Source organism: Apium graveolens, chromosome 9, assembly GCF_009905375.1.
Source record: "Apium graveolens cultivar Ventura chromosome 9, ASM990537v1, whole genome shotgun sequence".
NCBI lineage: Eukaryota > Viridiplantae > Streptophyta > Magnoliopsida > Apiales > Apiaceae > Apium > Apium graveolens.
In genome coordinates this window covers 256,007,501-256,024,821 of record NC_133655.1, presented here as the reverse complement: position 1 = coordinate 256,024,821, position 17,321 = coordinate 256,007,501, and the positions used below count along the sequence as shown (strand labels likewise).

At 37.7% G+C, this 17,321-nt stretch overlaps 1 protein-coding gene and 1 non-coding gene across 2 annotated transcripts; both read left to right on the top strand.

The window, feature by feature from the left end:
- Positions 1–877: 877 nt before the first annotated feature.
- LOC141688448 (small nucleolar RNA R71) lies at positions 878–984 on the top strand. Its single transcript, XR_012561890.1, has one exon. It is a non-coding gene; the product is annotated as a small nucleolar RNA R71 (small nucleolar RNA).
- A 10,761-nt stretch (positions 985–11,745) lies between these two features.
- Positions 11,746–15,173, top strand: LOC141682615 (protein indeterminate-domain 12-like). The gene is made up of 3 exons (XM_074487319.1): positions 11,746–12,338; positions 12,509–12,908; positions 14,133–15,173. The coding sequence occupies exons 1-3, from the start codon at positions 12,167–12,169 to the stop codon at positions 14,974–14,976; spliced, it is 1,416 nt and encodes a 471-aa protein (XP_074343420.1). The 5' UTR covers positions 11,746–12,166; the 3' UTR covers positions 14,977–15,173.
- Positions 15,174–17,321: the final 2,148 nt, after the last annotated feature.

The following is a 17,321-nucleotide window of genomic DNA, read 5'->3' as shown; positions in this document are numbered from 1 at the left end:
GGAGGAGTGTGCTCAAAAGTAATCTTCCTTGATTCCACTTCTACTTCCTACTGCTCTACTTCTTTCTCATCCTCAGCTTCTTCAGTCAACGCTTGAGTTTATTCGGGATTAACAATCTTTCCAGACCTCAAGGTGATTGCCTTTACCTGCTCTTTAGCTTCCTTCCTTCCTGGCTCTTCAGTGTCACTAGGTAGCGTACCAGGCTGACGATTTAGCAAGGCATTGGTAATTTTCCCAATTTTTTTTCCAAGGTCTTGATAGAAACAGCTTGACTATTGCACATTAGCTTCAACTCCTCTAATTCAGATTTTTCATTAGCTTGTTGCAGCTGAAGTTGCTGTCTCGGTGCATATTGCGGTTGCTGAAAATCAGGGGGTTGTACTGCTTAGCTGGATACCGCTGATAAGGTTGTTGAACTGCATTTCGAGTGTTGCTTCAACTGAAATTAGGATGATTGCGGTTGTTAGGATGATAAGTGGTTGGCACAGGTTGCTGCGAACGCTAAAAGTTGCTCACGAACTGAGCTGATTCACTAGAAATTACGCACTGCTCAGTCTTATGGGCACCAGCACAAAGCTCACAGACACTAGCGATTTGATTAACCCCATGATTAGCCAAAGTGTCCACCTTCATCTTCAAAGCCTTAAGTTGGGCAGCTATAGCAGTTGCTGCATCCAACTCCAGAATTTCTGCTACCTTTTCCAGAGTCAGTCTCTGGGAAGCATTCTGGTATGCATTAGCAGCCATCAGTTCAATTAATTCATAAGCTTCATCGTAGCTTTTAGCCCACAAGGCTCCTCCTGATGCTGCATCGAACATGGGTTTAGAAGTAGCACCCAATCCATTGTAGAAACAGTTAATAATCATCCAATCAGGCATGCCATGGAGTGGGCACTTCCTTAGCATCTCCTTATATCGATCCCATGCCTCACACAGAGATTCTCCAGTTTTTTGAGAAAACTGAGTAAGAGCATTCCTGATTGCAACAGTCTTCGCCATAGGGAAGAATTTAGTGAGAAACTTTTGAGCAAGATCTTCCCAAGTGGTGATAGACCCTGCTGGTAGAGAATGTAACTAGCACTTAGCTTTGTCCCTCAGAGAAAATGGGAAGAGTCGCAGCTTGATAGCATCTTCAGTCACATCATTGAACTTGAACGTGTCGCAGATCTCGATGAAATCCCTAATGTGCATGTTGGGGTCTTCAGTAGGGGAAACCCCCAAACTGAACTGAGTTCTGTATCATCTGAATCGTGCTTGACTTGATCTCAAAAGTGTTAGCCCTAATGGATGGCCTGATGATGCTTGACTGAATGTAATTAATCTTAGGCTGAGAATAGTCCATCAAAACCTTAGGATTTTCTGCTTGATCACCCATTTCTACTAACACTGGTTCCTCGACTTTCTCTTCTTCTTCTACCTTCTTTTCTTCTTCAAAAACTTCCTTTCGAACCACCACAACTTCTTCCTCGGTTTTATCCAGTGTTCTCTTACGAGTACGCGAATGCGTATGCATACACCCTCGCTAGAGTACTTGAAATAAGACAAAGAAACAAGTAAGTAACAATGTCCGAGTCAATGAACTTTAACGACCACTAATGGAAAATACATAAACTAAAAATTAACACTGCAGTCCCCGACAGCGGTGCCAAAAACTTGTTAGTGGCTAAACACGCGCTAATAATACACGCAAGTATACGCGTTCGCAAGTAATATAGAATCTTTTCTAGTTCGTTCCCACAGAGACTGGCTTGGTTAACTAATTAATTTATGCACTTAAGCAACAATGTATGGTTATTATTCAATGCTAAGATGATAACAAATTGAGGTTATTTATAACTAAGAATTAAACTAACAATTATAACTAAGAGAGTAAGAATGATTGAATTAATAAATATGACAAACATGAGATTCTAACTTTATTAAATACTTCATTCAATAGCCTTTTTGTTCTTAACCTTAGCATGCAATGGTGATGACACTAATCAGATAACATGAAACTGATAAACGCCAACTTTCGTTGCACGAATACCATACTACCAGACATCCAAAAAAGAGATAGAAGCTGAATAGACACCAATTATATTGAGACCCTATATGTCTATAGAATTTGACAACATAACGGTTTAAACACAAGTTATCTATCTTGATTACAGAGGGTAAGTAAGATGGTTAAAATTACCTACGAATCATGCATAACAATAACACATGAACCTATGCTAACATGACAAGTTCTAAATCCTTAAATTCAATGTCGTTTCATTAAAGATTAACACACTATCTTATAAGTTCGCGACGCTCATAAGACGAATACGCACAACCAATACTAGGCTATCATACAATCACCACACACTAAGGCATCGAAATAAATTAACTAAAGAAATTTGTAAATAAATCCGTTAGAGCCCTACGATAATGATTAGCCCATAATCGGACTCATCATCAATGTGGGTTTCGATGAAAGTATGGTATAACAAACGTACTCTTTAAAACGAATAAACAAAACCAAGTATGAAACAGGAGTAAGGTTCACAAGTAAGAAAACTAGCATCCAAGTTACAACTTAAAATAAAGATTCACAAGTAAAAATAAGATCTTCTTCGTCCTCGTTGAATCCGTGCTAAAACGGTCTTCTTACGGCTCTCCTTGCGCTCTAGTACGTCTCTGACTTGATATATTATGAAAAACGACCTAAAGTTGTTTATATAGCAGCTTTATGCAATCTAGAAGTCTTCCAATTCGAATTAGAATAGAAACATGATTCTACAAAAATGACTCGGCGCGGCCGCGCTGCCTTTCTAACATCCTGGCGCGGCCGCGCGCTTGACCAGCGCGTGCGCGCCGTATTTCTGGAAAAACTTCAGAATTTATTCTTTTTCTCGCTACTTCGAGACGGCTTGCCTCGAGCTTTTATTCCAACACCACCTTAACACCAAATTAGCACCAAAACAATGCTAATTTACCTTATTACCTAGATAATGCCTGAAATGCAAAAACACTCGAAAACACTTAACAACTTGAGTACGAACGCATCAATTCAAAATTTATTAGAGCATTATAAAGTGTCATAGATGACTCTCAACAATTACCTCTTTAACAAAATATGAATATAAATAGGAATATATTAAATTTACTAAATGGACAATGCAGAGAGAGTAGAGTTGCTAAGTAAGGGCTTAAAGTGGGGTTGTAATTGTATATATAAGTTTAGCAATGAAATTGGAGTGAGATCACCCAAATGTAGCATAACTTAGCCCGGGTGGAACTGTAACTTAATATTGGTTGGGAAGATTATTTCGGCCCATGTATTTCCCACTTGGCTCGCGGTGCTCCACCCTGAATTAGTATGGAACTCAATGTCATCTCTCCATTCAAGAGCATGTGTTCTTCTCATGGTTAATTTAGTAATACAAGAATTTTATCGCTACAATGGGTGGGTGGAGGGTAGTTCAAGTGGTAAAGCTGTTTGTTCTATTCTCGCCTATATCGAATATTTATACTGAACTGATACTAATGAGTATCCTTACATTTCATCAAAGAAAAACAATTAATAAAAAAAACAAAGAAAGTTACAGATATTTACGGAATCGTAATCTTGATTCTTGACTATAAATATATAAAAATAATGATGTGAAAATGGACCGACTCGATCCGAGTAATCGAAAATTAGAGAGAAGAAGCTTAACATTGATTAAAGTACAGGTTTATCTGGAAATAGAGAACCCGTGAATCGTAAGCGTGGGCCGGATCACATCATTGAGACATGTACTACTACTACTGCTCCTGCTGCTATTTCACTATTTCAGAACGAACTGGACAAAATAATACTAGAGGAATATATGGATGACAATAATATTAGACTCCTGAGTCCTGTATGTCTGTCTGTATATAAAATAGTGAAATGTGATTATAATAAATTTGACTAAAAAAGCTACCATGCACCCCTAGGCTGTTGTTCCTACTGTAGACAAAACACATAACAGGAACAGGGCAGATACCTGAATTTTGTCAACGATCATCCAAATTCCAACCAAGATTATTACACAAAAAACAAAATGGTACAGTACTGTTTGTACATAAACCAAATCTTAATTTAACCTTTTGTATACATGAATGTGTACCATATTTACAAGTAAAATGAAATGTTTTACGAGTGAACGTAAATGATATGCTTTACCTGTAAAATATACTCCAAGAGGAGGTTGAAGTATTCGTTAGAATATAATATATGATTCAATAACAGTCTTTTTTCTAAATCATCTACAACTTTATTTTCAACTGGATTTCACCGACTATATTGTATTGCAACACGAACAACATTCTGTAGTTAATGGTGATATTGTTGGGCTTTGCTGGGCTTAGTAATCTAAACGTAGTCCAAGTCCACTTCATGTAATGAATAAGCAGCGTGTATATCGCTCAGAAGAATAAGTCATCAAGAGGTGGCGAGTTGTTGGAGTCTAGTGGAGGAAAAGTAGCAGTGTAGTTCCTAGTTTGTAGGAGTCTTGGATAGCTGTTAGTTTTTGATTATATGTAATCTGTATGCACTTCTAATTAAAGTAGTTTTTCGAGTTTATCCATTTCAGTAAATCAAGTGTGTGTCTGTTATTTACTATTACGTATATTGTCTTCATTTGGTATCAGAGCTTTGAGTCTTCAACATCCAACACAGCAGATCGATCATGGAACCCAGCAAATCTAAAGAGGCATCCTCCTCATTCGGGCTGAGCTACCCAATGCTCTCAAAAACCAACTATACTGCTTGGGCGCTGAAAATGACTGTGTTCATGCAAGCGCATGGAGTATGGGAAGCCATTGAACCAAAGGATCCCAAAGCTGCCATTGAAGAAAAGATGGACAAGAGAGTTTTGGCCATAATTTATCAGGGTATACCTGAAGATCTTCTGTTGTCTCTGGCCACAAAGAAGACCTCCAAAGAAGCATGGGAGGCCATTAAGACGTTATGTTTGGGAGCTGACAAGGTCAAGAAGGCACGAGCTCAGACGCTTAAAGCAGAATTTGAGTCAATTATGATGAAAGAAACAGACCGATTGGATGATTTCTGTATGAGGTTGAACAGCCTGGTGACGAATATTCGTGCATTGGGCGAGACGGTGGAGGAAACGTATGTAGTCAAAAAATTATTGAGAGCTGTACCGGCTAAGTTTCTGCAAATCGCTTCAGCGATAGAGCAGTTTGGTGATCTGGAATCCATGTCAGTTGAGGAGATCGTGGGATCGCTCAAAGCACATGAAGAACGAATCAAGGGACAAGATGACAACAACAATAACCAACAGCTCCTGTTAACCGAGGATGAATGGGTTAAACGGGAAGGGACTGAGAAAAAACTGCTACTTACTAGAGATGAATGGTTGAAAAGAACGAATAAGAGTGGAGTCTATGAAAACCGCAGCAAAGATGGTCGAAACACTCGTGACAGGAGCAGAGTTCGATGTTACAATTGTCTCAACCTTGGGCACTACGCTGCAGAATGCAGGAAGCCTAAACGAGATCGAGAACAAAAAGGAGAGGCCAACTTGGCACAGATAAATGATGAAGAGCCAGCCTTACTAGTAGCAGAGATTGAGCAGAACACAAGGGAAACGGTGATGCTGCATGTTGGTGACTCACGAGCCGTGACTGACGTGGGTAAAGAAATTGAGGCTAAGATCGAAGCAAATATGTGGTATTTAGACAACGGTGCAAGTAATCATATGACTGGGCACCGCGAAAAGTTTGCTGAGTTAGACGAGGGAGTGACTGGCCAAGTCAAATTCGGAGACGGTTCCACGGTGCACATAAAGGGGATTGGATCGATAAAGATACACTGCAAAAATGGTGAAGAGAAGGAACTTAAAAATGTGTACTTCATTCCCAATCTTCGAAGCAACATAATTAGCCTGGGGCAGCTATCTGAGGAGGGCAACAAGGTAGTTATTGATGGTGATCAGCTGCGAGTCCATGACACAAAGCATAGACTGTTAATGAGAGTTCAACGCTCCTCGAACAGACTATATAAAATATATATATCAGAAGTAAAGGAAAAGGCGTGCCTACTTACGAAGACAGAAGATAGTACAAGACTATGGCATCTACGTTTTGGTCATGTAAATTACCAGGCAATGACGGACATGTCAAAAGCTGGAATGGTGAATGGACTACCGGTGCTGAAAATACCAAATGAATTGTGCAATGGATGTCTTCTCTCAAAACAAACACGTAAGCCTTTCCCTTCTGAATCAAATTTCTCTGCACAAGTTCCCTTAGCACTAGTACATGGAGATATTTGTGGTCCCATTTCCCCTCCTACCCCAGCTGGAAATAGATATTTCCTATTGCTTGTAGATGACTTTACTCGCATGATGTGGGTTTATATGATCAAAACCAAAGATGAGGCACTTACAGTGTTCAAGAAATTCAAGGCCTTAGTTGAAAAAACCACATTCCCAGGGATCAAAGTGCTGCGTACTGACCGAGGAGGAGAATTTTGCTCAAGTGCTTTTACTAAATTCTGTGAAGAAGCTGGGATTACACGTCATTATACCGCACCATACTCTCCTCAACAAAATGGAGTTGTTGAGAGACGCAACAGAACTGTGGTTGCTATGGCTCGAAGTATGTTGAAAGAAATGAATGTTCCTTCAATCATGTGGGGAGAGGCTGTGCGACACACGGTATATGTATTGAACAGACTTCCCACTAGAAGCTTGACAAGAAAGACACCATATGAGGCCTGGTTTCAGAAAAAGCCATTTGTCGACTACCTACGAGTTTTTGGCTGTGTTGCCCACGTGAAAGTGCCCAGCGTACAAGTTGCCAAGTTAGATGATCGGAGCAAACAAATGGTGCATTTGGGGAGAGAACCCGGCACAAAGGCATATCGCCTTTACGACCCTTCTACAGGAAAAATAAATGTAAGTCGGGACGTAGTGTTTGATGAAAAACAGGAGTGGCCATGGAATGACTCGACAACAGAGAGTGCTGCACATAACACTGGTGCTTTCACATTGGTAGACACAGAGCTAATTGACGAAGAATCTGGCAGTAATGAAATCACTCGAAACTCCAGCCACACTTCATTCGATAATAATACACCAGAGTCTCCAAACTCGAGTCTTTCAGATAAAACAACAACACCTACCTCAGAAAGTACAGGCTCGAGTTTTAGCAACGTAAATTCTGCCACCAGTACTGAAAGTACTGCACCCCTGAGATACAGATCATTACACGATGTATATGATAATACTGAAATAGTGGAACTAGCAGATGAGCTGCTACTGTTGAGAGTTAATGACCCGGTCACGTATGATCAAGCAGTTAAAGAAAAATCGTGGCGAGATGCAATGCAAAGTGAGATTGAAGCCATTGAAAAGAACGACACATGGGTGCTAACAGACCTACCACAAGGCCACAACGCCATTGATTTGAAATGGGTCTATAAGCTCAAGAAGGATACAAATGGAGAGGTAATCAAACATAAAGCCCGTTTGGTTGCAAAGGGCTACGTTCAAAAATACGGTATTGATTATGAAGAAGTATTCGCCCCAGTAACAAGAATGGAGACTGTGCGATTACTTCTTGCTTTAGCAGCCAAATGCAACTGGGAAGTCCACCACCTCGATGTCAAGTCTGCTTTCTTGAATGGGGAACTGCAGGAGGAAGTATATGTCTCACAACCTCGAGGCTTCGTGAAAGCCGGGCAAGAAAACAAAGTGTATCGACTACTCAAAGCATTGTATGGGCTTCGCCAAGCTCCTCGAGCATGGTATGCACAGCTGAATAAATGTTTGCAACGTCTAGGTTTTGTCAAATGTCCTTTCGAACACGCTGTATATACTCGAAAGGAAGGGAGAGATTCATTGATCATTGGAGTCTACGTAGATGATATCCTCATTACCGGTACCACTGTTACAAACATCGTGCGATTCAAGGACCAAATGAGCAAGGAGTTTGATATGACAGACTTGGGCAAGCTTTCATATTATCTCGGGTTGGAAGTCGAACAGGGACAAGGCTTTATTCAGATTAAGCAAACTGCGTATGCTAAGAAGTTGCTCGAGAAATCTGGTATGCGAGATTGTAATGCAGTGAAGTACCCGATGGAATTCAAGCTACAGCTGACTAAGGATGAACATGGCGAACCAGTAAACCCAACAGAATTCAAGTCTATTGTTGGGGGTCTACGTTATTTAGTGCACACCCGTCCTGATTTAGCTTATTCAGTTGGCGTAATTAGCAGGTTCATGGAACGTCCAACAGTGACACATCTAAATGCAGCAAAGAGGATCTTGCGATATGTGAAGGGAACCTTGAATTTTGGTTTAACATACACTCAAGGCCAGGGTAATTATCTGTTATCAGGATTCTCCGACAGTGATCTAGCCGGGAATGTTGATGACCGGAAAAGTACGGGTGGAGTGGCGTTTTATTTAGATGAAAGTCTTATCACATGGATCTCTCAGAAGCAACGCTGTGTCGCCCTATCCTCTTGTGAGGCAGAATTTATGGCTGCAACGGCTGCAGCATGCCAGGGAATATGGTTGCAGAGGGTTCTCAATCAAATTTGTAATGTGAAGATTGGTCCTGTGACTCTGTACATTGACAATAGATCAGCTATCGACTTGGCGAAAAACCCAGTGTTCCATGGAAGAAGCAAACACATAGATATTCGATATCACTTTATAAGAGAATGCGTGGAGCAAGGATTGATAATCGTTAAGCATGTTAAAACTGATGAGCAACGTGCAGACATTCTCACAAAGGCGTTATCAGTGGGGAAGTTTGAGAAAATGAGGAAGTTACTCGGTGTCAAAGATACTGCAGGAGCTGGGCTTTACTGATCGTCTAGGAATGCGTTTAGATTAAGGGAGAGTATGTTGGGCTTTGCTGGGCTTAGTAATCTAAACGTAGTCCAAGTCCACTTCATGTAATGAATAAGCAGCGTGTATATCGCTCAGAAGAATAAGTCATCAAGAGGTGGCGAGTTGTTGGAGTCTAGTGGAGGAAAAGTAGCAGTGTAGTTCCTAGTTTGTAGGAGTCTTGGATAGCTGTTAGTTTTTGATTATATGTAATCTGTATGCACTTCTAATTAAAGTAGTTTTTCCAGTTTATCCATTTCAGTAAATCAAGTGTGTGTCTGTTATTTACTATTACGTATATTGTCTTCAGATATCTCTGCTCCTCAAAAGGAATAATGTGGTCATCTATTAGGATCAACAAGAGTTTATAGAACTGTTATTTATTTTTTATGAATATTATTTCCTTTTATAATGTAATTAATTGTTTGTGTGTGTCTGTGGGTGAATCAAAGAAGGACGCAAAGAAGATTGCAGGTTACTGTCAAATCCCTGCAACAAGGAGAAGGATGATGAGTGTCTGCCAAGGAGCTTCATACACTAAATTTTTATTTAAACTTAGGTCATCAAGGATATTCATTTAATAATAATAATAATAATAATAATAATAATAATAATAATATAGACTTCAGTAATATACACACACTCATTTTATCACAAAAGGAAAAGAATCGGCCAACTTTAACCAAAAGCTTGTACAGGAGTAGTATATTCTGATTAATTAACCAAAATATAGCAAAAACAACTCTTGTATGAGTTACAGGCTCATAGGATTCCCCTAATAACTCTTGGTAAATTATTTGAAAAATCAACTCATATATAGCAGTAAATTAGTGTACATGTATATTATGTACGGCCTAAATATAGATGGGGCCCCTTTGCATGCTAAGAGGCTCATGTTTTGATCATTTGCATGGATTGTGGATTTGTGGTCTTATTTTTGCTTTATGAATTATTAAGATAAAAGGTGTGACATATATACACTTAAACTTTTAAAACATGCATGTCTTTTGTAAAGAAGAGAATTCTTTGCATCTAAATTACATGTTTAGCCATTTAGTTCCACAATATTATTGTAAAATGGAATTTTGGGTGGGAGGAAATTAAAGGGATAAGATGGTATATACTTGTATGACTTTAAGTTTGGGTTAGGAATATAAAAAAGGTTCATGACAAGGAGAAAAAGAGAGACACATTCTGAATTCTTAAATTTCCCGTGGTGGTGGTGGTGGTAATAAGGAATTATACATACATACATACATACTAGAATCGGGCAAAAAAATTGAAATAAATTAAAGTGAACCAAAATAGAGTAAAACTGATAAAAATTAAATCAATAAAATTGATCCGAAATTAAGAATGTAAAATATAAAACCGTCCCGACTCGAAAATCCCCAGGGTGGTGGTAAGAATTATACATAGATAGATACAGACAGACACAGATATATAGGCTTTAGTGTAACCTACAGCTGGGTTGAGAGAATATTTGAAAAAGAAAGAAAGACAAAAAGGAGAAAATCCTCCCTAAAATAATTGTAAACAAGAAAGTTATTAAAAGATTCCATAGGCTAGTTTGTACTAATTCAGTCACTTGATCATGTACATTGAATAATTTTAGTAGTACCTCTAGGTAAAAGAATAAGAATCAAATAATAGAAGAGTATGGATACCAAAAAGAGATGCAAAGGAGAGTCAGGTGATGTGAAGATAGTACGTACAAATACAATCCAGCATTTCATAATTACTTGCTTAACTAGATAATCTTCCTTTTTCGGTTTGACAATTACTAGCTTAATCACACTTTTCAGTATGTGACAACAGTGTGGAATATAGCTTCATCATTGCTACTTGTGGAGATGCAAGATCTTGTATCTAGTGGTTTGTTGCATATTTCATGCCACACATTTTCCAGTTGTCGAACTTAACCGGGAAATCAATTTCTTGCTTGTTTACAAAATATTATCAAATATAATTTTTATTTCCGGTTTGGTGAGACCTCACACTTATCATAAACTCTAGGTTAATGCATTTTTTCACTTATTCTTTTCACTGATTTTTAAATATTTTAAAATTTTAATGACAGCTGCAACAAAATCAATTCCAGTCTGATTCCATTGTTGATCACAGTAGGTGTGTTAATTAGTACTCCCTCCATCTCATTTTAATTGTCACATTTGTATTTGTATTTGTGTCAGTCAAATTTATTTAAGTTTGACCGAAGTTTATTAATAATTTATGACTGAGCAAAATAAAAAAATTATATCACCTGAAAGCAGATTTAATCTACTTTAATATATAATTTTCAGTTTTTTGAAATAATATATGAGTAATGTTTAATATTTGGTCAAAAATTAGTCAATTTAACTTTTATAAATAAAAATATGACAGCTAAAATGGGAAGGAGATAGTATCATTATCATATGAGTTTTTTGCTTGCCAATGTCAGGATAATAATGGAAAATTTGAGAAAAGTTGAGATTAAGGAAAAGTTAATTTTATGGAACTAATCTCTCTATGTAGCTAATAGAACACTTTTAATTGACTTTAATCATAATTAGCCTTTTCCTCTTCCTAAGCATTCTTTAGTAGCAGTTCATTCCTTTCTAGCATTTGGGTGTTTTATGGTGAAAACAAAGAGAAAGACAGAAAGTGCCAAGGGTCGGAGACAAAATAAATAAATATTCTTGAATCACTTAAACAACTAATGTTTGTATAACACATAATCATGAAAATAATTCTAATGGGTCCAATTCTTCTTCACTCTCTTTGCTTATGTCCAACTCACAGTCTCTTTCTCTATTATCTAAGCTTTTCCTTTTTATCATTTTTTAATAACATCTTAATCTGCCAATGCAATCATCACCTTCTGTACAAATACCATTCTTCGATGTATGCATGTACATGTTAATGTTATACCATTTCATATTGTTGAACGTTGCATGAAAGGGGTTATATATAGCAAGTCTAAAGAAGATCAAAACTATATCTATACAGCAGAGATGCTGTGCAGAGTAAATCTATACATATAAGCAAACCATGATTAGATAGTGACTTTGAATATTATATATTCATCCCCTTCTCTCCTTCACGAGTTTTTTCCCTTTAGTCAAATTTATGGTCACTGCCACCTGTTCTCAGCTAGCTGGAATCTCTCTTCTTTTTTCTTGTTTTTTTCCTTTACTTGGTAAATAGTTTGTTACACTATATATAATTCCAAATCTTTATTTTGCACTTAAGTTAGTTAACTAGTTTAAGTTTTTTATATATACAGAGAGAGTTGCAAAATTCTTAGTTTTTCTCAGCTAGCAAGCCAAATGTTTCATGTTGCCAATATGACTAGTCACTCAAATTCTTTGTCTGAAGAAGCTAGCTGTGTATCTTCTTTTAGTAGCTTAAATCCACTTGTTTCTAATCTCTCTCCTCATGTTGATCATCAACCTACACAGCAGAAAATCAAAAGAAAGAGAAACCTCCCTGGAAATCCAGGTACTCTCGCTCTCTCTCTCTCTCTCTCTCTCTCTCTCTCTCTCTCTCTCTCTCTCTCTCTCTCTCTCTCTCTCTCTCTCTCTCTCCCTCTATCTCTTTTCTGGGTACATTTTTTCTTAAGGTTATTTTAGATGTTCAAGATTTATTGATATTTATGTATGTATATGTAGATCCTGATGCAGAAGTGATTGCATTATCTCCAAAGACACTAATGACAACAAATAGGTTTGTGTGTGAGATATGCAACAAAGGGTTTCAAAGGGATCAAAATCTGCAGCTTCATAGAAGAGGTCATAATCTTCCATGGAAACTGAAGCAGAGAAATAGTAAAGATGTGATAAAGAAGAAAGCCTATGTGTGTCCTGAGCCTTCATGTGTGCATCATCATCCTTCAAGGGCTCTGGGAGATCTCACAGGAATCAAGAAACACTTTTGCAGAAAGCATGGGGAAAAGAAATGGAAGTGTGAGAAATGTTCCAAGATTTATGCTGTTCAATCAGATTGGAAGGCTCACACTAAAACCTGTGGAACAAGAGAGTATCGATGTGACTGTGGGACCCTCTTCTCCAGGTATTAACAATTACATTATATTAAAGTTTTACTTTAATATTAGTCTCTCTTCCTTGTTCATGCCTGTTTGTAATTTGAAATTTCCCAAGTCATACATTTGTGTACTGGTAATTCTTAGTTTTGAAGGTTGCATATACTTGTTGTGCATGTGTGACATCTTATGCAATTTCTTGAAATCTTTAAGCCTGAAGTCTATAGTAGTGTTTGTAATTCTTTGTTTTTTAAGGTTATCTGCATACCATAGGAGTGCAAAGACCTTGCATGCAAAATATGCAATGAAACTGAAACATATACAAACTGCAAAACTGCTTTTTACAGCAAGGAGCACTAAAATAGAGTCTATTATAATTTGTGTTTTATGCCAAGGAAGAAAGTGAACAAGATCTGTAAGTTCAGTTGAGCCTGTAAACTAGTGCTCCTTTTGAACACACATAAACAAAGAAGAGAGCTCAATGCATTTAAGTTTCAAATTTGTTTTATGTGTTGTATTATTGTCACATATACTGTGTACAGCTATGTCTGCAATAGCTTCACTTTTATCAGAACTAGTACTTGATAATGCAGCAAAATATGATAATGGTTCTATGGTGTCTGTTAAGAAAAATGTCAGATGTCTTGGAGAGTACGTACTTGTGGAGTTGTGGGTAATTTTTATTTTTATTTATATTTTTAATTCAGAGATCAGAGAGGATGTGATGATGATATTATTTTAGAGGCCAAGTCTAGTGTAGCTCAGAGATTAATCATGATGAATAGTAGCTAATAAATCTGAAAAATTGAGTTGGCGTTGAGTTGCTTTCTTTACCCCATCTATTCTCACGTCTAACTAGTATTTGTGGTCATATTCTTGCATGAGCTCCAGTTTTTCATACACTTTTTCCCATTCCAATTGCCATTTACTTGCAACTTTTATAGATACACACACACGCACAAGATACACACAATTCATATCCTATGCATGCAGTAGTACACAGTACACACATGACACAACACAAGCTTGCATTGCATTTGCATGCACACATCAGTCAACTCTCATGATATCATCCCCTCTGTCTTGTACATCATTGATCAGTCTACTTTAACTTTGACCTTTCCAAAGTTATTTTCATTGATGTAGCTTTAAGAGTACCTAATATGTTCCAGTACAAGATTACATTTGAAGCATGCCATGTGTGTACAAAAAACAACCAAAATGCATGTTACAATTTTTGATGGTGCATTCAGGAAGGATAGCTTTGTTACACACAGAGCATTCTGTGATGCTCTAGCAGAAGAAAGTGCCAGGCTCTGTGCTGCAAATGTCCCCATTTTAATGTCACCATCATCTCATGCTAATAACACCAACACCACCTCAATCCCAACATCAACTTACCCATTTCCTCTCCTCTCTGTCCCTAATTTCTTCACTCAGGGGAATGGGACCCACACACAGGATCATCATCTCCCACAAAACCCACCTATCCATGTCTCCTTCAACCCATGGGACCCACCTCCCCAAAACCCTACTAACCCTACCTACAAACACATCAAGGCTGAACAAACCAATCTCAACAGCAATGATGATTTTCAAGTGCCTTCTTCTTCACCATTGTTGTTCTACCATGATCCTGGCCTCATGACGTCATCTTTCCGACATGCGCCATCTTCCGCGCACCTCTCGGCTACTGCATTGCTCCAGAAAGCTGCTACGGTGGGGGCACATTCTCCGGGGCAGATGCCCTCCACCATGAGCACCATGGATATTGGCTGCATGGGAGGTTCTAGTGGCGGTGGTGGGGTCCACGTGAGTGCCAGCATGTCACCGGACTACCTTGGGAACTACGCTACAAAGCAGCAGAAGAGTGAGGGTTTGACTAGAGATTTTCTTGGGTTGACAGGAGGAGAGAGAGGTGATCAGAGAGGAAATGTTGACGTCAATGTTAACGTTAACGTGAACTTGAGGAGTCTGCTATCTTACACCGGGGGTGTTGAGTTCCCGGGGTATAATGACCGTGACCATTCACTCATAAGGACTCGGGTCGGGTTTGTATCCGACCCACATGGATCTGATGCTTGGGGCAATTGTTAAGAGAGGCAGATCAGAGATTATGAAGAAGCTACGAGAATGTTATGAATTTTTTTTTGATGTCTACGATTCTCAAACCTTTTGTGGCATGCTTTAATTTGAGCTAGGACTGCATGGCTTTATTATTTCGTTCCCAACGGGTTTCGATTAAATATATAAATTGCACAATTCAAGTTGATATTCAGAAAGATCTATATCTATGTTCTTGATTCTCAAAACTTTTGACTGTGCTTTATATATATACCACGACTTTAATTACGGGTGCTTAATTTTATTGTGTAAACTAGAAGCTCCACCCTGTAGACGTTTGAGGTGCACACTTACAAAATATATGTACAAAAAAATAGGCAACGATCAGTACCAGATATCCATCACACCCCACTGATATTGCTCGAAAATATTTTGAATTTTCTATGTCTCTTTACTCGCACGAAAAGACGGGAAGGTTTCAGGATTATGAGATAAAAATTACGGTTGGATTGGGTTAATTTTTTTTTAGTAATTTATTTAGACCTATCTGCTCGAGTTTACCTGTTTCTTTTATATACTTGCGCAAGTGTGAGTAAAGGCAAACCTCCCGCACTCTACATTTGAAAGTGGTCATGGTCATGGCATGTTCGACTATACAATTATGTTTTAACAAAGAATTGGATACTCCAGCCACTAATTAAATGGACAAAAAGTCGTGTGTTCCTTCTGCCACATAATTGTAATGATATCTAATTTGAGTTTATTTTCGCACATTAAATTTTGGGAATTATGGCCCTTATTCTCACAATTTCGGTAAAGAAGGTCCAAAATCTCACAGGTTGAATTATATTATATTTATATTTGACCCGGGTTCGAATCCTAAGTGCACTATATTATATTGTTGAATCAAAACAAACGCAAACTACTGATGCGTTGCCTCTGAATATAACGCATAAAAATTTTGCGTTGAACCTTTAACGCAAAGTTAAACAGAAAACAATTATTTCATAAGCAAATAAAATCACATGTCACTATTAAACGCAAATAATAGATGCGTTTTTTGTTTAAATTAAAAACGCAAAAAAATATTGCGTTTTCAAGTGATAAAAAAGGCCATATTTCAGCGGGCGTGAGATTCAGGGCCTTTTCCCCAAATTATGATAATAAGGGTTATTACCAAAATTTTGGGTAATGTTACAGGTACAAAAAAAATATAAAAAAATTGTTAAAAATAATGAAAATGACTCGCACAAGCACGCGAGCTCGTGAATCTCAGTATCGATTACGAGTCTTATTTTCTTTATTCGAGTCCGGCCTGGCCCGATTCGTAAATCATGTGTACCGGTTCAGTGTTCATGCTTCACGAACTCAACCTGCGTTCAGTCCGTCCCGCACGGACCGCCCAAGGCCAACTGGCCAACTCTAGTCATTGAAATGATTTTATTAGTGATTATAATGTAAATGTACGAGAGTCCATTTTCATTTAGAATTTTTTTTTTGCCAATAAAAAATTGACAAATATCATTTTATAATTTTCTTGGAAATCAATTTAATACCACTAGCATTTTCCTTATTTTTTACCGCTATATTGTCTCATAATACTTGATTGTGTTGTTATTTTCGATTCTGAATTAAATCCTAGCTTTAACTTATAAGAACTTACAAATCCTGGTTCGGAGATCAGTTTGGTATCGAAATTCTATTACTAGCAGTATCATAATTATTGCCTATGTTAATCTTATTAACAAGTATACAGCATAGATTAGTCAAACAGCTTCGCAAATGGGACAAATTATCTTCAATCTTTCGGAATGGATTCAAACTTATATTTTGTTACATATCTTCGAATTTAAAACAAAAGCGTAAAAGAAGTGTGGGACAATTGCATGTAAAGAAATGATTAATGGCATATAGCCATATACAAACTTTTAAATTATTTACTTTGGTTTTACATGTGGAAGGGCCACTTGACAGTGAAGAAAACAGAAATTCTGTCATGCGAGATCAGAAGGTGAGTGAGTAGTACAAGTACAAGATGAGCAAAGCAAGTAGTACCAAACAGAATATATATGAATTTCAACAATCTCCAGTAAAAACAAGCATACATGTCAGTGTACCTTCCTCCACTAAAATAGATGTAGTTGTTGACTATTTTTATTAATTCATCAATTATTGATTCAGTGGTTGAAATAACCACATCGATCTATATTTAAGTGCAACAGGATTATCTAATTAATTTGAGAGCGGGAGAGAGAGAGGGAGAGAGAGAGAGAGAGAGAGAGAGAGAGAGGCCGACTTGATGTAATTATATGATTTTACTGCAATTTCTACTACTTTTATTAGAAAAGATTAAAGAAAAGGAAAAAGATTAGATGAAA